This window comes from Geotrypetes seraphini, chromosome 14 (assembly GCF_902459505.1).
Source record: "Geotrypetes seraphini chromosome 14, aGeoSer1.1, whole genome shotgun sequence".
Lineage (NCBI taxonomy): Eukaryota > Metazoa > Chordata > Amphibia > Gymnophiona > Dermophiidae > Geotrypetes > Geotrypetes seraphini.
Genome location: NC_047097.1, coordinates 23966065 through 23990071, shown reverse-complemented (window position 1 = coordinate 23990071; position 24007 = coordinate 23966065). Strand labels below are relative to the sequence as shown.

General features: G+C 43.0%; 1 protein-coding gene and 1 long non-coding RNA gene across 2 annotated transcripts in view; one reads left to right on the top strand and one right to left on the bottom strand.

Annotated features, from left to right (window-relative positions):
• Nucleotides 1-15735, top strand: part of LOC117348339 — a 46455-nt gene extending 30720 nt beyond the window's left edge. The window contains exon 3 of the long non-coding RNA XR_004536970.1: nt 15275-15735. This is a non-coding gene — a long non-coding RNA (uncharacterized LOC117348339). The remainder of the gene's footprint in view (nt 1-15274) is intronic.
• Nucleotides 1-24007, bottom strand: part of GATM (glycine amidinotransferase) — a 51358-nt gene that overhangs the window by 1672 nt on the left and 25679 nt on the right. Inside the window, exons 5-8 of the mRNA XM_033920341.1 lie at nt 18183-18320; nt 16339-16503; nt 3268-3331; nt 2550-2666 (exon numbers count right to left, since the gene is read on the bottom strand). Coding sequence (XP_033776232.1) covers nt 2550-2666; nt 3268-3331; nt 16339-16503; nt 18183-18320 — 484 coding nt within the window. The remainder of the gene's footprint in view (nt 1-2549; nt 2667-3267; nt 3332-16338; nt 16504-18182; nt 18321-24007) is intronic.

Sequence of the window (24007 nt, the reverse complement as noted above, 5' to 3'; positions counted from 1 at the left end):
ACTTAAATGTTTTTAATCTGTGCTTTTTTTTTTTGGATTACGCAAGACTTTTATGAATTAATCTTTCTACAGTATAAACATAATGATGGCTGAAACTTCCCTTGCGCAATTTAGGTTTAGGTTTATTTTAAATTTGGTTATATTGCTTAATACTTCTAAGCGATATACACTTTAAAATGGTGTACATTATTATAAAATAAGAATACATCACAAATCATACAACAGCCAACATGATACAAGAGGGAAAGGGGTTTAACTACAATAGTTATAGTAAAGAAAGGAGTCTAGAGAAGCACATAAAGGGTTGACAGGAATCTCTGATGTCTCCTAAGTTGTATACTTCTGTAAAAAGAAGTATCATGCATTTGATACAGTGTGAAAAGCATCTTTAAATAAAAAATAGACTTTAAGCTGCTTTTAAAGTGATTGAGTTTTTTTTGTTCTCTAAGATGAGAGGGTAAAGTGTCCATAGCTGCAGAGCATAAATTGTGAATATTTCGTTTCTTCGAGTATTAATGACTTTTAGGGAGGGAATTACAAGTAAATTGTGATCTGCAGATCGTAATGTTCTCAATGGTGTATATGGTATTAAGAGTTTATTTTAGGAATGTTAGTAAATTTAATTGTCGTATTTTAAAACATAGCAAGATTATTTTATAAGTAATCCGATGGGATGTTGGCAACCAGTGGACATTCTGTAGAAGGGGCGTCAACATGATCAAATTTTTTGGAATTAGTGATGAGTTTTATTGATGCATTCTGGATTAACTGCAAGCGTCTTAGTTAGATCTGGGTGACGTTTTTATATAGTGAGTTACAGTAGTCCAGTCTAGAGATGACGAGGAAGTGGACTAGGGCGTTTAATATGGCTGGTTCTAGAACTTTTGCGATTGATCTTATAACAAGCCAAAATAGCACCAATTGGACCTTATAAAGCAATTATTAGTGCTAATTGCCTTAGAGTAAAATTGATGCGCACATAGGGGTCCTTTTACTAAGACGTGGTAGCCGTTTTAATGTACGATAAATGCTAACGCGAACATTATAGTCTATGGACGGTGTTAGCGTTTAGCACATGCTAATACGGCTAACATGCCTTAGTAAAAGGACCCCATAGTTAGCTGCTTGAATCCATGTGCAAATTTTGTCTGTAGGTCCAAAAGAGGGGATATGGCCATGTGAAGGTCATAGATGGATCAGGGACATGCCTACATTTTCTGTGTGTTTTTATAGAATAAGAGGGATCCACCCCTAAATTAGGCGCAAGGGTTTAGACCAGGACTGTGGGTATAAATCCTCACAACTAAAGTTATTCACAGATCCCAGCGTAAATGCTATGGGGGGAACACTGCTAGGGGTGAGTAACCTGGAAAGGGACCTGGGGGTGATGGTCCACACATCACTGAAACCATCGGCGCAATGTGCGACAGCCTCAAAGAAAGCAAACAGAATGCTGGGCATCATCAAAAAGGGTATTGCAACCCGGACAAAGGAAGTCATCATGCCGCTGTATCGCGCAATGGTGCGCCCACACCTGGAGTACTGTGTTCAATACTGGTCGCCGTACCTCAAGAAGGACATGGCGGTACTCGAGGGAGTGCAGAGGAGGGCGACTATGCTGATAAAAGGTATGGAAAATTTTCCATACGCTGACAGGTTAAAAATGCTGGGGCTGTTCTCCCTGGAGAAGAGGAGACTTAGAGGGGACATGATAGAAACCTTCAAAATCCTTAAGAGCATAGAGAAAGTGAATAAGGACAGATTCTTCAAACTGTGGGGAGCCACAAGCACTAGGGGTCACTCGGAGAAATTGAAAGGGGACAGGTTTAGAACAAATGCTAGAAAATTCTTTTTTACCCAGAGGGTGGTGGACACATGGAACGCGCTTCCGGAGGATGTGATAGGCCAGAACTCTGTACAGGGGTTCAAGAAGGGTTTGGATAGGTTCCTGGAGGATAAAGGGATAGAGGGGTACAGATAGAACTTGAGGTAGGTTATAGAAGTGGTCAGAAACCACTTCACAGGTCGCAGACCTGATGGGCCGCCACGGGAGCTGACCGCTGGGCGAGATGGACCTCGGTCTGACCCAGTGGAGGCAACTTCTTATGTTCTTATAAATCAGGGGTCCCCAAAGTTCCTCCTTGAGGGCTGAATCCAGTCGGGTTTTAAGGATTTCCCCAATGAATATGCATTGAAAGCAGTGCATGCACGTAGATCTCATGCATATTCATTGGGGAAATCCTGAAAACCTGAATGGATTCGGCCCTCAAGGAGGGACTTTGAGGACCCCTGCTCTAAATGGTGCTTAACTTTGGGCGTGGTTTATAGAATAGTGCTAAGTGCTAGTCCTTTGTGGAACAAGACCTATGTTTTTAGCTGCTATGGTGAAGGGAAAACACTTGTTTTTTTTATCCTGGCTTTGAAGAGTTCAAATTCAACTATAAAAATTAACATAGTCAAACATTACGTTCTTCATCTGAAACAGACTGTACGTTTCATCCCTGAGCCAGCTGCTTGTTGGCAGCATTTTCACCGTATGCAATACATACCTAATTTCTCAAACATTTTCTGAATTGAAGACTCATTGGCATCCACCATCACACGTTTTTCATCCAGCATTAGAACGTTCATGGACAGCCATTTTGATGACATCCACAGTGGATGATCTAGACAGAAGAGGTGGAATGATTGTACTTAAGAGGTGGAATGATTAAGACTCACAATTACTGTACTAGGGTACAGAGGTATTCAAGGACACATGGAAGTGTCGGAAAGTATACAAACATAGAAACATGATGGCAGATAAAGGCCAAATGGCCCATCCAGTCTGCCCATCCGCAGTAACCATTATCTCTTTCTCTTTCCAAGAGATCGTACGTGCCTATCCCAGGCCCTCTTGGAATTCAGACACAGTCTCTGTCTCCACCACCTCTTCCGGGAGACTGTTCCACATATCTACCACTCTTTCTGTAAAAAAGTATTTCCTCAGATTACTCTGGAGCCTATCACCTCTTAACTTCATCCTATGCCCTCTCATTTCAGTTTCCTTTCAAAATAAAAAAAATTGACTCGTGCGCATTTACATTACGTAGGTATTTAAACATCTCTATCATATCTCCCCTCTCCCGCCTTTCCTCCAAAGTATATAGATTGAGATCTTTAAGTCTGTCCCCATATGCCCATATAGGAAGATGTTAGGAAGCATAAGAAAGCATAGAGAGGCATACAGACATGAATGAAGGGGTTTGGGGATATAAAGATGCATACCATCTGGGATCAGTGGTGTTGGAGGAGTAACTACAGTCCATCCTGCCTTCTTGAACAGGTCAATCTGGAAGACATTTGATGTCAAACACAATTATGACCTTATTAAAAAAACATTGCACAAAAACAAAGAAACAGAAAAATGACAGCAGATGAAGACCATATAGCTTAACCACTCTGTCCATCCATACCATCTACTATCCCTTCCTCTCTCCCTTACAGATACTATGTACTTGTCACAGGCTTGCTTGAATTCAAATGCAGTCTGCATCTCCACCGCCTACACTGTGAAGCTGTTCCACCTATTCACAACTCTTTCCTTAGGTTATTCTTGAGACTATCCCCTTTCACCTTCATCCTATGCCCCCTCGTTCCAGAGATTTAAGTAATTCCAATCTAAAACCAAGATTTTCATGAGGTTTATAGCCCAGCACAGAAAACACTCTGAATGGAGGCCAAGTCCAGGGAAGACCTTCTATGCTTATATCAATGCTGCAGAGAGAAGGAACTCCAAGCAGTTCAGTCCCTGCTTTTAGATTACTGAACATCTCTATTCCAGCACATACTTTTAATAAGACTGTCCATGGCACAGAGAACGTATAGGAACAGATGGCAAAAGCAAGGCAATGCATCAGAAAACACAGAGAAAGGCTGCACAATTTCTTTCAATGTCTTATAAGCTTCCCTTGTAACCTCCAAGGCTCTTCTCTCCAGCTCAGTCACACTGAAGTGTTGTTATGCCCTTCCTGCACAGGAAGGATTTCCACAGGAAAGTGCTAAATCTTTCTCAGATTCAACAAAGTAAGACCTTAGGGATTTATCAGCTGTCTACTGTTTGGGGGAAGCAAGTACCTCTGTACTGGATAAGATGCCATCCTCAAAAATAATTTAATAACCAGTTAAGAACTAAGAAAGCTTCCTGCAAGAAGTATGGATGAAATTGGAGAATTTTATCAAAGAGTTTAGAGAATAGGACAGAATGGAAATCTTGTATTAAAATATACAAATAAGATTTGACTTTTGTGAGAAAGGACTATTTTGCTAAACAAACTGCAGAAGAGAAAAATGAATCCGGAGGACTATTTAATATCAATGATGGATTGTTGAGATCTTCCAAGGTTAGAATTAGGCCTCTAGAAGGGACCCCTGATGCTGATGCTTTCTTCACTAATTTGATTCCAAATGGAAAAATCTTAAGAGTTACACTTCTAGCTACTGGTATTTTCATTTTGGTGAGAGATAGTGTCATTGGTACAACTTATGCTTTTTGGGAAGTCTGAAACTGATTTAGGAAAGGGGATAGTTGGATACCTTCCACCTGATAAAAACATATTAATATATTATCTAAGCCACTGCACTGTTGAGTTTGACATTTCTATATAGGGAAGAAGAACAGGAGTCTAAAACACAGAAACCTCTTCTCATTTTGATCATTTGTTCCTTATCAGGGACTAATTTTAAACCAAAACTTTTTTGGAAGTTATGAAACTGGTAGTTGGATTCATAGGCAGGGAACACTTTTTGTTTGGGGGGGCCGAAAGCTCTGCCCCAGACTCCGCCCCCATAATAGTATTTGCAATATCATTTTTTCCATTCATTTTTCATATATACACACACAATAAAACCTTATTAACAACACATAATGGTTAACTACAAAATTAAACTTCACAAAGCACACTGTATGCTTCTCAACATTCATTCCTACCAGAACACCTGGCCTTGGTCACACATGCAGAACACAGATAATAACCCCTATGCAAATATAGAACCACAAACTAAAAGTACTACTATATTCAAACCAAACCCTAAGATACAAGACTCTGCATGCAGTACAACCCCCAGATAAATAGAAACAAATGCATTTCTTCCTGAACAGTGTAAAATATAGATAGCACATAGCAGATGTAAACTCTCAAAACTGACATTTCAATTACTAAATTGAAAATAAAATCATTCTCCCTCCCTTTGTTGTCTGGTGATTTTATTTTTCTAACCATCTTTTCACAGGCTCTTGCTGAATGTGCTTTTAACTGTCCAGGGCCTTATCTATTTTGCTGTTTTTCCCTCCTTCACTTGCTGCCCTACATTTATCTTTACCATTAAACTTTTAACATTTAACTTTCTTCCATTTTTCTACTTTCTTCTCAAAACCTATCTACTTTTCCATATCTTCCCTTCCCATCTATCCATGTGTTCCATCTCCTCCCTCTTTCTTTTCCTCTATTCCCATCTATTCATAAGAAACATGTCTTATTATCTCTTCCCTGCCACACCCATCATTGTGTACCATCTCATCTCTCTCCCATGGTCACACAACTTTGTCTTCCCCCTTCCCCCCTCATATGGTCTGGCATCTCTCTCCTCTCCTTTCTGCAGTCTTTCATCTCTCTTCTCTTCTTCCTGCAGTCTGACATATCTCTCTCCCCTCCTTCCCTTCCATTCCGTGGTCTGACATCTTTCTTTTCCCTCCTTCCATCACCCTTCTCTGGAATCTGACATCTCTCCCTCCCAGTGTAACATTTCTCCCTCCCTCCTCTACCACTATCATGTCCAACAATTCTCCCTCTTTCTTCCTTTCCCCATGTATACCATCTTTCTTTCCCTCCCACTCCACACACCTATGTTCCAACAATTCTCTTTTTCTTTTCCCTCACCCACTGGCACCGTCTCTTTTCCTCCCTTCCCACCACCCCACTCGTGTATCTCTTTCCCTCCCTTCTTAATCCCCAGCCCGTGCAGAATCTGTCCTTCCCAACCCATGCAGCATCTGTCCATCCTTGCCTTCCCAAACCTTCCGCCCTCCCAGTCCGTGCAATATCTGTCCTCCTTGCTTTCCCAACTCCTCTCTGCAGCTCGTGCAGCATCTGTCCTTCCCAAGCCCAATCCCCCCTCTCCCTCAGCTGAATCCTGTGGTACGCCCTCTTCCCAGTTCCTGACTCCCCCACCTACCACCTCCCCGCCGCTGTAATTTAAAATTTTTGGGTATCTGACGGTGCAATGAAGCCAGCCTCCTGCCATCGGTCTGCCCTGGAAGTGTTCTTTCTGCAGCACTTCCTCTTCCTGTGTAGGCAGAACACTGCAGAAAGAACACTTTTAGGGCCGGCCGACGGCAGGAGGCTGGCTTTGTTGTGTCGCTGCCTACCCGAAGATTTTAAATTACAGAGGCACTGAGGTGTTAGATGGGGTAGTCAGACAAGCCATAATTCTAATTGCCAATTTTGGGGGTAACCATGGTCCCTGTGGCCTCCCCCATTCTGACACTTATGGTTGGATTCTTTTCACTCCTAGCCCCCACTGGCCACCTATGCCTAAGAAACCCTCTAGCTCCCTACTCATCTGTTAATTAGACTTTAAGCTTTACTTAGCAGGGACTATCTCTTGTATGTCTTAATGTACAGCAAGTTTGGAAGCACAAGATTACATTTTATGATCTGGCATTTCTTTTATAAATACTGTTTATCTGGTTTGTCATTTACAAAGACTCCTGATGCAGGCTCTTTAGCTGAAACACAGCCCTTGTCAAGTCACATGCTGTGCCAGATGATTCTCTGTATGTGTGTTACTATTGGTTGCTATTAAAGTGTGATTTCTTTGAAGACTTAGGTGCTCTCTACTTTTGATTTTGGATTTGTTAATGTACAGTGCGACATATGTGTAGCAGCACTATAGAAATGATAAGTAATTGTTATTTTTACCCCTACAAGGCCCCTCTGATCTCAAATGAGATGCAGATTGCCTCAATGAGGGAATGGATCCTTTACGGAAGGGCTCTGTCCCTGTGCAATTAGCTTCTAGAATCTGTGAAAAGAGAATCCTAGTTACGGTATTTCCAAATATTGACAAAAATTGGCTTTTATTGAATTTTAAGAATTTGCAGATTGTGTTCGTAGGACTTTCTTTGGAATTTCTGTTTAGGTATTTCTTAGATTTCGTTATATTTTATTGCTCTCCTCCTGGAACCCTTTTGAAAGGACTACTTGACGATAAGAAGAAATGGAGAAAAATATTTTATTAATATAAGGATAAGAGCCATGCATTTGACATACCATCTTTCTGTTATACAACCAAAGCTTTTTACATATTACATACAGCGTTACCAGAAGTCCAGATTTACTTGGACATGTCTTCTTTTTAGAGGACTGTCTGGGTATCCGTCCGGGTGTTGAAAAGCGTTGAGCTCGGGGACGTGTCTGGAAGGCCTTTGTGCATGCATTGATGTGAAGCGATGATGTTACACGTAAGCATACATGAGTGACATCATTGTGTTGCATCGGCGCAGAGACCTTCCAGACGCGATCCCAAAGACATGAGGATTATATGGGGCCAGGATTGGGGGGAAGAACGGGACAGAGCTATGGACAGAACAGGGCGAGGCCATGCATCCTTTTTTTTTTTGGCAGAACAAATTTGATAGTCCTAGATCAGGGGTGGGCAATTCCAGTCCTCGAGGGCCGGAATCCAGTCAGGTTTTTAGGATTTCCCCAATGAATATGCATTGAAAGCAGTGCATGCAAATAGATCTCATGCATATTCATTAGGGAAATCCAGAAAACATGACTGGATTCCGGTCCTTGAGGACCAGAGTTGCCCCCCCCCCCTCTGACCTAGACCCTAGTGGACTCACAATCTAAGTTTTTTGTAGCTGGGGCAAATGGAAAGGCTGTGAAAGAGGATACAGCTGAGCTTCTGTGAGTTGTGATACCTGCTGGTTCTCATGATTTGCTGAGATTTGCTAAGTGACTGACTTGCTCAGGGTCACAAGGAGCTGCAGTGGGAATTGAACCTGAATCCTCTGGTTCTCAGGCCACTGCATTAACCATGAAGAAAAAGGGAGTTTTTATGCTAAACAGATCATAAAAAGTGGTAATGAATGCCATGCATTATTTAACATAGTGAAAACCCTGACAAAAATGAAAGCTAAATAAGAAAAAAAGCCATATGCCCCTATCTCAGTTATAGCTAATTAAGATGTAACAGGAAGAAAAAAATAACACATTTAAAGCACTTATAGGGGAGAGGCTGGAAGGAAGTGCTGAGAGCTGCTCAGAGGTTGGGCCATGCACAGAGCCTGGGAGCCAGAGAGTGTGAGCAGGAAGCTTGGGTAGGGTTACCAGATGTCTGGGGAAAACCCAGACATGTCCTCATTTTAGAGGACTATCCAGGTGCCTGAATGGACTTTCCATAAACCGGCAGTTTGTCCGGGTTTTGGAAAGCCCCCAACCAGCTCTGGCCACATTTGGAGGACCTCTTGAGCATGCACGAATGACATCACACACAAGGCCCTCCAGATGCGACCAGAGGTGCTGTGGGGGCAGGGCTGGGGCAGAACACAGTGTCCGGGTTTTTGCTTCTGGAAATATGGTAACCCTAAGCTTGGGGAAGCTGCACTTAATAGCAGCTGTCTCATTAAGAGCCTCAGGATATTTTGAGCAGGACAGCAGAGAGTTTAAGGCAGTACAAGGAATTGGTGAGGAAATGGTGTGTGACTGCTGTGAAAATTTCTCTGTCAGCTCTGGAGTTTGTGCATGTGTGGAAGGAGTGAATATTTTTCTGAAATATTTCCAGTAAATGTTTGATTTCACGAGACATACACTTCCCCCTCCAAATTCGCAGGAGTTAGGGGCAGAGCCGGCCTACGAATATGGAAAAATCATGAATAACTTTAGGGCCGACTGACCCATCCCCAACTCCTTCCCGCCTCCCGGAACTCTCTACACCTTATCTGGTGGTCTAGTGGTGAAGCGGGGCAGGAGCAATCATCCTATACTCCTGCCCCGTACAGAGCTGTGAACAAAAATGGCTGCTGCAAGTTCCTGCTGTAGTCTCGGGAGACCACGGGAACTCACGGCAGGCATTTTTGTTCACGGCTCTGGACGGAGCAGGAGCGTAGGAAGATTGCTCTTGCCCCGCTTCACTGCTAGACCACCAGATAAGGTGTGGAGAGGTCTGGGAGGCAGGAGGAAGGCAGGGGTGGTTCAGGGTTTAGAAACTCATGAATAACTGAAGTCGCAAATCCTAAACTCACAAATTTGGAGGGAGAGGTATACTGTAAATTAAACCTGCCTATGGGCTGTTGAGTTGAGGTGGTTAATGAGAAGGCTGTGAAAGAGGATACAGCTGAGTTTCTGTGAGTTGTGATACCTGCTGGTTCTCATGATTTGCTGAGATTTCTAAATTAAGTTTGGAGTTATATTTCAAAGGAAAATTCATAAGAACTTTCAATTGGATTCATAAGAATTTAAACTAGATTTTTGTGACTCTTGTTACTAAAAAAGTGTTAAGTAGAGAATAGAAAATTTTAATCCCTGCACTGTATGACCATTGATTCAACTCAGATTGCCTAATATTACGGGTGTTTAAAGCAAATGAGTTGTATTTAATTTAGTATTCCGCTAGGGGTTTTTCTGCTGTAGTGCATTCCTGCAGTCTTTTCAGATTTCTAACCTGCTAAGACCTTAACCAGTATACACAGTATACCATAAATAGATTGTAACCTACCCTCTCTAACTGCATTCCATATGTATTTTTATACAGTTCTTCACTGTCAGTTTAATTTCCATCCTATAAATTCATATAGAATTTTTCTTTTTTCAACCATCTTTATTTTCTCTTCTTTATTAATTTCCAGGTACTTTAGTTAGATTGTGAGCCTTCGGGACAGTAAGGGAATTTTTTAAGTACCTTCTTACTTCTCATTTATAATCTTAATGTATATTTTCTTCAAACCGCTTAGAACCTAACGGATGTAGCGGTATATAAGAAATAAATTACATTACGTTACAGTTGTGTGAAGCTTGGAGAATCAAACTATTTTTGAAAGTTAAATGTTCTTTTGAGAACTGAAGGTCAAAGAATGATCTCTTGTCTTAGAATTCTAAGAAGTTCTGTGGTGCAGAGCTGTGTCCAGTCAGTATTCCTATACTGACAGGTTCTATATGAGGAAGCTGTGAGACTGAGGTAATTACTAAGGAGTTCCATTATTTCTGAATCAAAAATACTTGGATATACAGATAAAAGCTCAGGTGTTTCAGATATTTGTGTGAATGTGCGTGTTAACTCTGAGCTGATTTCATATCGGAAGCATTTTGGTTTTTGTTTTCATGGAATGATCTTTTGTACATTTAGTTAGAAATATATGGCCTTAGCCTAAGAAGACACTGACTTTAGCCTGCATTCATTCAGGGAGGTTAGGATTTTGTTTCCTTTTGTTTGTTTACAGATAGGATAGTAGCAACCATCCAGATCTTCAGAGGAGCTGCTGGTTCCAGACAGATGACAAGACAACTCAGCAGTTCTCAACACAAGAAAGTGGCAATACCAATAAAAACAGGTTTTTAAAAATATTTTATTTTTGTGTGCACACATATATACACTTTATGTATTTTATTGAACTTTGGGACTGATTGATTTAATCCTTAATATAACTATATACCACCCCCTTCCCCTAATTATAAATGTACTTTCAGTGTAAAAAGTATGAATGTAATGTTTATATTTTATTATTTAATTACAATATCTGTGGGAAGGGTGCGTGGAGGGAGTAAATTTATGTTTTTAAGATGATAGGAAAAATTCAAGTGATGTGTATAAGTTAAATTGATGTAATATTGTTTACTTGATGTAAGATGAAAAAATTAATAAAGAATTTGGAAAAAAAAAGAACTTTGGGACTGAAAAACACCCCCTGGTTTAAAAAAAAAAGTCACCTAGTCAAATACTTACCTATGGTTCTAGAAATCCTGGAACAAAGTTGGTATTAAGTTGAAAGGCATGACAAGTTTGTTTGAGGTCTGAATATTATTACTAACTACTAGTGTTTTAGCCCGTTACATTTGTTACAGTAACGGGTGCTAGAATAGCCTCACCTATATCCTGACCCTGACCCCACCCGTGGCCCTCCATCTGGCCTCCTGGACCTCCATTACTTACCCGAGGCGGTCCTCAGTGCCTCAAAGCAGCAGCGGTACACCCTCTCTGACCCTTTTGTATCCCTTTTGCCATCTTTCCCTTTCCTGTCCTCTCCGTCCTTCCCTAAGGCCATCTCTCTCTCTCCTGCTCCTGCTGTATAGACAGGCAGCCTTGAATGCTTGCAGGAGTATATTAGGGGGGGGATAGATTCTGTAAAAGTACAGAATTACCAGCGCTTTTTCTTTTTTTTTTTTTTTTTTTTTTGTGAGCTACCTAGTCTCCAGGGTGACAATTCTTCATTCAGGGCACGCACCCACCGGCCATTCTTCTGGCCGCGTGCCCACTTCCCCCAAACCGGAAACAGGAACTGCAGTCTGAGACGGGAAGGCGCCAACGTGGGCTGACAAAATGAAATCCAAATCCTGCGCTGACCATTCTTCCGGCCATGCACCTGCTTCCCCCAAACCAGAACCAGAAACCGCAGTCGGAGGGGGAAGGCACCGACGTGGGCTGACAAAACAAAATTCAAATCCTGCGCCGGCTCCAGTCCTGACAGGCCATTTTGCTCGGGCCGCTTTGGTGGACTGGATAGAGGACCTATAGAGCAGGGAGGCCGGCACTTTGCAATTTCTCTTCTGGCTGCTGGCACTGGTAAGCGCGCATATGCACTCATGCCGCCACGGACCTACTGATCATGGATCAGAGATCACGGAAGCATGCAGGTAAGAGTGCGCATGCGCGCTTAGGGTTTTATTATATTAGATAATAGTGTAACCAACGTAAATTTGATCACACATGAATGGTAAATTAGCTTTGCTATTCATTTATACTTAAATTTAGTTTACCTTGTTTAAACTACATCTGATAACAACATATGTTGGGACATACCTATTTAGTTTTCTTTCAGTTGCAACAAAAAATTATAAATATTTAAATGTTTAACCTCTGTGTTGGTATGAATTGAAGAGGAAACCTACTGAAACATCTGACCATGATTATAACACCTTTTTACAAAAACATAGTGTGGTTTTTAGCGCCAGCTGTGGTGGTAACAGTTCCTATGCTTTTGTAGAAAGTGGGGACATTTTGTTATAATTAAATTGTAATGTAATTGCATCACATCACCACTAGGGGGAGTGGTTTTACAAGGAGATATAATAAAATCATGATTAACTAGTACTCAAGCAATTGTCACTCTCACCCACCCCTCATTTTCCCCAGCCCCAAAGCAGCAGCGGTCCTGAGCCACAACCCCCCTTCCTTCCCCCCAGCAGCAGCAGTCCTGAGTAATGAACCCCACTCCCTCGAGCCTCAAAGAAGTGGAAGCGGTCCTGAGCCACGACCCCCTCTCCGTTCCTCCATTCCTTATCTGAAGCAACAGTGGCAGCCAGTCAGCAGAGGCAGTGCTGAAAACAGGCTGCTTATGACCAGCCCCGGCAGGGCCTTTCCTCCGTCATGTCACTTCCAACACTGCAAAAGAAAGGCCTTGCTGGGGCTGGTTGTGAGCAACCTGGTTTCTGTGCTGCCTCTGCTGACCCACTGCTGCTGCTTCAGTAAGTGATAAGGGGGGTCCAGGAGGCCAGACCCATGTGGAGGGAGGGAGGCAGATGGAGGGAGGTGCACCAGAAATGGGGGGGGAGAGGGACCAGCAAGGTGCTGGGGAGGGGAGAAGGATGAATGCTGGACCCATAAGTGCTGAAAGAAGGGGGAGAAAAGGGGGGAGGGAAAATGGTATAGAAGGGGGGGGAAGTGACCCAGAAAGAAGGGAAGAACAGATGATGGACCTACAAGTGGGGGTGGGGGATGATAGAATGAGGTGGAAAGGGAGAGAAAACTATTTTTACAGTAACACTACAATTATCTGGCATCCACCAATCCCCATGAGTACTGGATAACTGAGAGTCTACTGTATCTATGGCAAGGAGAAATATCTTGCTTCTACCAGTAGATAGTAGAGCTGTCTGTTTCAGGAAACAAAATTTCGACTTCATTTTGCCAGTTGAATTGATTTTTCAGTTCAATACAATTTGCTTTATATGTTATAGTTTTAAAATTAGCTGGTGAGTTTATTTTGTAGTCTCTTCACCCACCCCACCCCACTTTGCCCTCTCCAACACCAGGTCAGCACTGTCAAGTATAAGCAAAACAAACACTGTTAGGTCCTAGCTTGCGCTTGCTGTCTAACACCAGCTATGGCATTTCAAATCTGATGTATTATAATCACAAAATAAAAAATAAAATTATTTTTTCTACCTTTTCTTGTCTGGTCATTTTATTATTCAAATCATATTGGTTTGTCTTCAGTTAACTTGCTCACCAGGGTCTCCTGCCCATTTGACATTTTCTTCTTTCATGTTCACTATCCATCTTCCATCTCTGTACCTTTCCTTCTCTTCTTTCTTCTCCTCCCTGCAGGTACAGCACCATCTCTCCCTTCCCCTCCAGCTCCGAGTCTTGTCTCTCTCCCTTCCCTCCAGCCCCCCACCCCCACCTTACATGGCCAGTATCCTATTTCTCGTCCCTTTCCTCCAGCCCCCTCACTCCATATGGCTAGCATTCTCTCTCTTCCTATCCCTCCAGCCCCCATACCCACCCCTTGTGGCCAGTACCCTCTCTCTCTTCCCTTCTCACCAGCTCCAGCCTCAGCTAGTCAAATAGTTCCCCGTAGTTCCAGCATCGTCTATCCCTTCCCTCCAACTTACTGTTCCTCCCAGGTCCATCAGTGGTTAAGGTGGAATTCAGCAACCCCCTCTCCCCGCATGGATCCAATAGCAGAACTCCCCCCCCCCCAGATGGCAGTGGCGGCAGAGAAAGCAGTGCAGCATAGCACCTCCCCCACTATCTTCTCAGTTCTCACCGCTGATCCTCACAGGCCTGCTCTTGGGCTTTCCCTCTGCTGGAGTCCTTCCTTCTGATGTTTATGTTACCAGACATACGCAGTGCTGTACATAGTAATGAAGGACACAGTCCCTGCTCAAATGAGCTCACAATCTAATCAATCAAGACAGACAAAAAGGATGCCAGGATAGGGGTTACTGTTAGCAGGGATGGTTAAACTATAGGGTTATGCATCGAAAGCAAACTCTATAAGAGTTTAAGTGGTTTGATTATGTCTTCCCTTTCTTATCAGGATTTTAGAAAATTACTGAAAACCTACTTGTTTGGTAAATTTGTATAATTGATTTCCTAAGTTATCAAACTTGTGATTTTATTATAATGTAATTTGTTGTGTCATCGCTGTGTTTTCACAGTGTTTTCTTGTTGTAGTAAACTGCATTGAAATGCGAGGTATTGCAGTCTAAAAATAGTTATTATTTTTGAACAAAGCAAGGGAAAGGGCATGATGCAGAGACTCAGGTAGTCTATTCCAGGCATATGGGGCAGCAAGGCGAAAGGAACAGAGTCTGGAATTGGCAGTGGGGGAGAAGGGTTCAGATAAAAGTAATTTAGCTGAGGAACAGAGTTCTCAAGGATGTGCATAAGGAGAGAGGAGAGATGCTGAAGGGTTGCAGAATGAACACACTTGTACATTAGTAATAGGAGTATAAACTGTATGTGAAGGCGGATAGAGAGGCAATTAAGTAATTGGAGGAGAGGGGTAACATGAGTGTAGCAAGGTTGGCAGAAAATGAGTCACGCAGCAGAGTTTTGCATAGATTGCAGGGGGGAGAGGTGGTTCAGCAGGTGACCTGTGACATTACAGTAGTCTAAGTGTGAGGTTTTGAGGGTGTGGACAAGGGTCCAGGTAGTGTGCTCAGAGAGGAAGGGGAAAATTTAGGGTGATGTTGTAGAGACAGAAGCGACAGGCTTTAGCAGTCTGTTGCATGTATGTATAAAATGAGAGGTTGGAGTCAAAGATGACTCCAAGGTTACGAGCAGAGGAGACAGGAATGTTAATAGTATTATTTACAGAGACAGAGAATAGAGGTAGAGGAGTGGAGGGTTTATGGGGAAAGAAGAACAGCTCAGTCTTGGGCATGTTTAGTTTTAGGTGGCAGATGGACATCCAAACAAACAGGTGGAGACTTTTTCTTGGATTTTTGGTGACATCTCAGGTGTGGAGAGGTAATAATAATAATAATTTATTTCTTATATACCGCAGATCTGGGAATTATCAGCATATACTGTAGGTGATATTGGAAGGCATGGGAGAAAATCAGAGCACCAAGGGAAGAGGCATAGATGGAGAAGAGAAGAGGACCTAAGACAGAACCCTAGATAGTGGTTGAGAAGGATCTACCAGCGCCTAACAGTTGGACTTTATACAAAGTTTAATATTTGCCTGCGAGTTGGACAATAAAGAATGTGAAGTTGAAACCATGCATACTGTGGACAGGATTGATTACGAACTATTTTGTGTCCCTGGGAGACCCCAACTGAGAAGTCTATTCCCTCAGGGAGAACCTTGTGTGAAAGTGTTGTGTGTGGCTGTGTGGTCAGGGAGCTACATACAGATTTTTGTGTTTTATCTACATGCAATCATGTTAATAATAAAGTCCACATGGAAATGAAAATCCAAATTATCACACAAAATGCACTAAATCAAGGGTCAGCAAACTTCTTGCACAAGTGCCAGCTTAAGACACATGAAAACATTTGGGCTCAGCTGGTCATGGTAAGACAGTAGTACCTTACGGAAGCTTCAGCTTGGATCTGGCTCTACCTTGTGTCAGCACAGTCACCCCCACTTCCAGCGAGAGCGATACAACAGGGTACCAGGATGGGCAGGAGGTGCATTTCCAGAGCTTGTACACCAGCCTCTCTCAGTGCTTCCATTATGTAGGCCTTTAGCCCATACACAGCAAGGAGAAAGGTGACTAGGGAGCAACAAAGAGAGAGAGAGGGAGTGCTAAGAGACACCCCACAGCCTGAGGGAGAGACACAATGACAGGGACAGAGCAAGATCTTAATTCCCTCCACCTACAGCTTTTCTTTGGTCTGGCATATCAATATCTTACAAATAGATGATGTGAGGTTTTTAGGCATTCAATGTAAAATGTTGCTTTTTTTTCTGCATTTACAGTCATTGAAGTATAAGCAGAAGTGATTTTTGCAACTGGCTTATCCAGTAGAAAATTTATAAAAAGTCTGACAGGTCATTTTTTTTGTTGAAATATATATATAGCTGTGCCTTTAATATGGATTTATGATTCATAATCAACATACCTGATGACAAGGACGATCTGGATTGGACAGCACAAGACCAGGTCCAATAATATTAAAGGTGGCGTCAATGTGCATTGGGTTGGGGTCTTTAAAGGAAATGATGTGTATTCTATAATCTGGAGCTAAATGTCTGCGCATCCATTCAATGCCCAGGTAGTTGGTAACCTGAAACACCAAAGATATCGCTGAAGAGTTAATTTTCATAAAAAGCAACATCACATGTTAATTACTTGTGAAAGACTTTTAGAGAGTTGTTATGTTTTCTATTCCACCAATGGCGTAGCAAGAGAGACGCTCGAGGTGATAGTACCCCTCCCCTGCCCTCGTCTCCCACCCTGCTCCTTCCCCGATCCCGCCTGCTGCATGCCACCCACCCTTCCCTTCCTCTGTACCTCTAGTTGAAGTTGTTGCTCTCGGTGGTCAACATGTTCCTCGTGACCCCGTTGGCTCTCCCTCTGCTGTCACTTCCCATGTGCGGTGCATGGAAGTGATGTCAGTGGGAGAGCAGATGGGGACATCAAGAGCAGGTTGTTGACTGCCGCGAGCAACAACTTCAACTAGAGGTATGGGGGAAGGGAAGGAGGGTGCATGCATGGAGGAGAGGAATGGGAAGAGGTGAGGGGTCAGAGAGGAGGAGAGGTGCTGGTGCCCCTACCAACATGGCCCTGTCGCCCCCCCCCCTCCCTTACTATGCCACTGTATTCTGCCTTTACCTATTCATTTCAAGGTCAGGTTACATTACAAGAGAGATTGGGTCAGTTACCCAGGAAGTTAAAATACACAGTTTGTCACGGACATTTAATAGAGTTGCTAGTACAGGTACCGTATTTCCCTACATATAGTCCACCCCCCTGTATAGGCTGTAAAAAATGCCTATATGAGTTTTAAAATAAGCCTCCCCATTGTATTAGCTGTGGCTTATCTACCAGTAACTGGGGCAGCCTATTCAGTTTTTGAAAATCATCCCCCCACCTTACTTCCCTTGCTGGATGGCCTGAATCGTTGCCGCCTCGAATCGTGGTCAGCTGTGTAGGGCAGGAGAGATCTTTTCGATCTCCATCCCAGCCCCGTGCTGCTTCCTTTGTGCCTTTGCCATCAGTCCTCGCAGGACTTGAGTCTCGAGAGTCCTGCGAGAACTGAACTGATGGTATCAGCACATAGGAAGCAGCGCACGGTCAGGATGGAGATTGAAAAGATTTCTCCTGCCCTGCAACACTGGCCGCGATTCAGGCCATCCAGCAAGGGAGGTAAGGTTGGGGGGGGGAGGGATGTATAGGTCGCCCCAGTTTTGCAAGCCGCACCTACTGGGCCGGATTGCAAAACCCATATATAGGCTGTGGCCTATATAGGGGGAAACACAGTAGATCGATACAACTATTAATACAATTAAAGTCATAGTTAGAAATACATAGTTACAAGTAGGTCATCGTTGGTTCATCATTATGTCCCAGGAGTTGCATTAAAATGAACAAATAACTTCCACATCACAGAGTTTAATGCAGTGTCTTAAGATTTTGTCAACAGACAACTTAAATGCAGTGTAACAGCTGTATTAAGTCAGGTTCTAACAGTATTCCCTCCAATTAATTTGTGAAACGTTTGGCTTTGTTAGAAGTAGCACTTTTGCCAAAATAAAACCAAAACAAAAGTGGGAAAACTACTTGAGAATAGAGGTGAATGTGCTTCTCAGGAGGCACCTTTGCCAATTGCATTTCCACAGTGACTATGCATGAGATCAAACAGACCTTATGTACATTCAATGAATGAATCCTGAAAACCCCACTGGCAGGACATGTCCCAAGGCTGGGCAAGAGCCCATGAGAGAGAAGCATACATTTTCCTACCTGGCTTCTCTGTGCAAAGATGTCTCTCCCGGCTCTCATAAAGTCAGCAGCATCAAAGCAGGGCTCAAATTCAGTGGTGACGAATTTCCCTTGGGCAGCCAGTTTATGTCTGTCTTCCACAGTACGGATGGGGTAGTCCTAGAGAGAAAAAGGGTGATGGGAGAGGTATGTAAAACACAATCAAGCAAAGTGGCCGATATAGTTACTGGAGTGGCGGTTCAAGGCTTTCGAGTGTGTTTTCATGCATGCTCAGAGGCCTTCCAAAACCTGGATAAATGCCGGGTTTTGAAAATCTGTCCAGACAACCAGACAGTCCTCTAAAAAGAGGACATGTCCAGGTTTTCCCAGACATCTGGTAACCTTATTGCAACACGATTATCATGACCACAAAAGTACATGATCCCTCAGACCTACCTTTCCATGCAATTGCTCCTGAACCCTCTTGCATCATCACAGCCGTTGCTGCCAACATTCCCTGCCTTCCATGGAGCCCACACAGACGTAATCAAAGGGTTACCATATTTCTCTCCAGGAAACCCTGGACACATGACCCTGCTCTGCTCCAGTCCCACCCGGTTCTGCCTCCAAGGGATTATTTTTGTGTCTCACACTGCACACATAGGTCACGTAAAAGTATGTTCCAGTATAAGACTCTGGTGAGACATCATTTAGAAAATTGTGTGCAATTCTGGAGATCACGCCTTCAAAAAGATATAAAAAGGATGGAGTTGGTCCAGAGGAAGGCTACTAAAATGGTGCGTGGTCTTCATCATAAGGCGTATGGGGGACAGACTTAAAGATCTCAATCTGTATACTTTGGAGGAAAGGTGGGAGATATTCACCAGAGGTGGGCAGCTTCCCAGAGATCAACATTTAATTCTAACAAGTGGAGAAAAAGCCTCAATAAATAATTCAAAAATGCAGCAATCGGAAAAGATTTCATTCTTCTCATTTGGCATAAAAAACTCCATTCAGAAAATGTAACATCAACAGGGTAATACACCCACCACTGTGCACAGGTTTATATATTTGCAACAGAAATTTTTTTTTACTTAGCTTAGATGCATGGTAACAAATGCTACAGCTTCTCTGCTGGCATTGTCTTTTACTCTTCAGTGGCATATAAAAAACAAAAATGCCACATTCAGGAAGACCACGCTTTACCGCTCCAACAAGGCCTTCTTTCACCATGTGTCAGCTGCTACAGGGATTCTCAAAAGCAATTCATTTCCATACACCACCATGCACCAACGGCACAAGACGTTTCCTGGAGTCTTATCGGGTTACAACGATTCACTGCTGGTTCAGAATGAAAACTGATAATCTCTCAGTTGTTCATTCAATGAAAGGCTCACCATTCAATGCATTGATTAAGGCTATTTGGCCATAATGTATAAAAAAAAATAGATCCATCTTTGTTCATGCTGGTGGAGTTGACGCTTGGTATGCCACTGCCTGGATTGGCCACTGCTAAAAACAGGATAGTGGTGCTTGATGGCCCTTCGGTGTCTTCCAGTATGGTGATGCCTATGCACCTATGTAAGGTATCGTAGAACATGAGATTTTAAGACATCACAGACCTCATCTTTACATCTCAAGTTTTCTCCCAAACTTGAACTAATCTAACTACATAGCAACATAGTAAATGACAGCAGATAAAGACCCAAATAGTCTACCCAGTCTACCCAAACATACACTCTCTATAATTTAATGATTTAATTTAAATTGTTCTTTTTCTTAGATATTTCTGGGCTAGAAACCCAGAGCTCTACCTGGTATTGTGCATTTACTGGAGTCTCTGTTGAAACTCACTCCAGCTCATCTAAACCATCCCAGCCCATCCTCAACTGAATGGCCATATATGGGACACTGACCGTGCAAGTCTGCCCAGTACTGGCCTTATTTCTTCAATATATACCATTATTTTCTGATTAAAGATCCTGTGTTCATCCCATGCTTTTTTGAACTCTGTCACCGTTTTCCTCTCCACTACCTCTCTCAGGAGTGTAATCCAGGCATCAACCACCCTCTCCGTAAAGAAGAACTTCCTAACATTACTCTTTGAGTTTACCACCTCTCAACCTCAGATTATGCTCTCTGGTTTTACCATTTTCCTTTCTCTGGAAAAGATTTTCTTTTACGTTAATACTTTTCAAGTATTTGAACGTTTGAATCATATCTTCCCTCTCCCTCCTTTCAGTCTAGGGTATACATATTCAGGGCTTCCAGTCTCTCCTCATACGTCTTTTGATGCAAACCTCCTACCATTTTCATTGCCTTTCTCTGGATCGCTTCAAGTCTTCTTGTGTCCTTTGCCAGATATAGTCTCCAAAATTGAACACAATATTCTCAAGTGGGTCCTCAACAATAATCTGTATAGGTATATCAACACCTTCTTTCTTCTACTAGTTATGCCTCTTTCTATACAGCCTAGCATCCTTCTGGCAATAGCCACCGCCTTGTCACACTGCTTCTTTGCCTTTAGATCTTCGGACACTATCACCCCAAGATACCTCTCGCCATCCAGGCATATCATTCTCTCACCTCCCAGCATATACGGCTCCTTCCAATTTCTAATCCCTAAATGCATTACTCTGCACTTCTTTGCATTGAATTTTTGTTGCCAGGTTCCCAGATATTAGACTATTTCTCTAACTTTTGCAGATAAGAACATAAAAAATCTCTCTGCTGGATCAGACCTGAGGTCCATCATGCCCAGCAGTCCGCTCAAGCGGCAGCCCACCAGGTCCAAGACCTGTATAGTAACTTCTATCTATACCCTCCTATCCCCTTTTCCTTCAGAAAATTGTCCAATCCCTTCTTGAACTCCAATACCGTACCTTGTCCTATCACGCCCTCTGGAAGCGCATTCTAGGTGTCCACCACCCGTTGGGTGAAGAAGAACTTCCTGGCGTTGGTTCTGAATCTGTCCCCTTTTAATTTTGCCGAATTCCTTCTCGTTCTTTCAGATTTCAAAAGTTTGAAGAATCTGTCACTCTCCACTTTCTCTATGCCCTTCTAAGTCTCCGGTATCATCTGCAAAGAGACAAACCTTTCCTTCTAACCCTTCAGCAATGTCGCTCACAAACATATTAGAAACACAGAAACATGACGGCAGATAAAGGCCAAATGGCCCATCTAGTCCGCCCATCTGCAGTAACCATTATCTCTTTCTCTCTCTGAGAAATCCCATAGTTCTATCCCAGGACCTCTTCAATTCAGACACAGTCTCTGTTTTCACCACCTCTTCTGGGAGACTGCTCCACGCATCTACCACCCTTTCAGTAAAAAAGTATTTCCTCAGATTACTCCAGAGCTTATCACCTCTTCACTTCATCCTATGCCCTATCATTGCATAGTTTCCTTTCAAAGAGACTCGACTCTTGCACATTTATATTACATAGATATTTAAACGTCTCCATCGTCTCTCACCTGTCCCACATTTCCTCCAAAGTATACAGATTGAGATCTTTAAGTCTGTCCCTATACGCCTTATCACGAAGACCACACACCATTTTAGTAGCCTTCCACTGGACCAACTCCATCCTTTTTATATATTTTTGAGATCTCACCAGAGTTTTATACAGAGGGATCAATACCTCCTTTTTCCTACTGGCCATACCTCTCTCTATGCAAACTAGCATCCTTCTAGTGTTCGCAGTCACCTTTTCAACCTGTTTGGCCACCTTAAGATCATCACATACAATCACAACCAAATCTCGATCTCCCTAAACTGTACCGTTCCTTCTGGTTTTTGCAGCCCAACAGCACCGATCCTTGAGGGACTCCACTACTCACCTTTCCTTCCTGCGAGTGAATTCCATTAACCACCACCCACAGGTGCCTGTCAATCAACCAGTTTCTAATCCAGTTCATCACTTTGGGTCCTAATTTAAGATCATCAAGTTTATTCAAGAGCCTTTTCTAAAATATAGTTTTGTCATTTGGAACTTGGCAACTATTTTGATTAAAAAAAAAAAAATCTCTAAATCTGGGAGGTATACAATATTTTGAATCTGCTCAAAAATTGTAAAACATTCTCCCACTGGTAGGCTTATCCCTATGATAAACCAAGTGAAGCAAGGAAGTTTGGTCTGTGGCTGAAGTCATGAAATAAGAGGCAGAGAAGCACAAGTTCAGATAGTGATCTACCACCAGGGCAGGGTGATTTATTAAAGTTTGGGCCAGTACAAAATTTAGCATAGAAAGTAGTCCTTTATTTCCTGTATGAAAACACTGGCACAAAAACTAGAATAACTGACCTCAGGGCTATCACAGGGAGGAAGCAAGCAAGCAGGGTAAATCATAACAAATGGGTACGGGTGCTGGGAGCTTCCATGCTGCCCATTTCAGTCTGGCTGGATCTGGAAGCACATAATCCTGACAGGAGGGAGTGCCCAAAACAACCTTTGCTCCGGGTGCCGTTTCATCATACAAGTGTATCCTCAATGAACCCTTGCTTTTCTGTGAGATTAGGTGATACTGTAGTTGCGCCACATGGAGAGCAATTGCATACCAGGCTAACTCGTGTACAATGCTTGCAAAAATTACTTTCTCTTTGAAACCCTGTGAAAATTACTCTGCAGAAGGCATGTTCACATCTGATATTAAAAATGCACAAATTTATATAAAACATGCTGATGTAAACCAGGGCAAATTAAAAGTTTTGTTAGTTGTGTGTCCAAAAATGATGGGGTTTTTTAATGTACCCAGCTAGAGTTACCATATTTTGCTGTGTAAAACCCCAGGCTCATGGCCACGCCTCATTTTGCCCCCAGTCTTACCTTGTTCCTCCACAGCCCCACCTTGCCTGCTCATTCCACCTCGAGCCCCGACCCCCAGAAAGCTCATCTTTTCATTTCTGACTTCCGGGCCAAGTCTGAGGACCTTCAGGCATGTGCAGAAGCATGTGACATCATCCATGCATGCTCAGAGGCTCTCCAGATTCGGCTAGAGCTTTCCAAAATCCGGACAAACTGGGGGGTCGGAGAGAGCATGACAGCAGCAATTTAATAGTAACATAAGAATGTAGCTGGAGCAGTTATAGACCATCCTTAAGGTGACCATACAACCCGTTTTCAACGGGATAGTCCCGTTTTTGGACCGACTGTCCCGTTATCCTTCCCACGCTTCGGGACACCAAAATTTCCCGTTTTCAGGGACGGCGTCCCAAAGCTATGCGCAGTTGTTTTTAAAATGAATAAAGAATTATAAAAAAAGAAACACTCCAGAAATAAGCTTGTTGCAAAGGGGAAAGAGAGGAGGAGAGAGAGAATATAGCTACAAGAGCTGCTGAAACCACCATGATCTTCCTGACATCCAGAAGAGGGGGATGGAAACAGCTGCAGTCATGGAGATAGCTGTGGCAAGGGCAGGAAGCCAGTCGAGCTACACCTGAGAGAAGCCCAACATCTTTAAAGAGGCTTTGGCCCTGGCAGCAGGGAGAACACCTGGACCTCCCCCCTCTAGCTACATAACTAGACTAACCAGGAGAGGAGGAAACTCAGGAGCAGATTCTCTAACACCCGCACTAAAATCAGATGGGCCGCTAATGCGGCCATAAATGTAATAATTTGAAAAAGACAAGTTATAGTCTAAAAAAATGCACATGCAAATGAGGTTCACGAAGGGTCACTAAATTTGCATGGGATGAGTCGCTGGTGATAGCAATCGGCACATGTGCAGAATACACCCTCTAATAAAAAAAGAGACCCCCCAAATTGAAGTTCGGCAGGAAGGATGCCATTCCCTGCTGTTACCTCCCCCTCCCAGCAGCAGGAGGGATGCCCATTCCTTCCCATCGCCATCATCGCACAACACCCCCC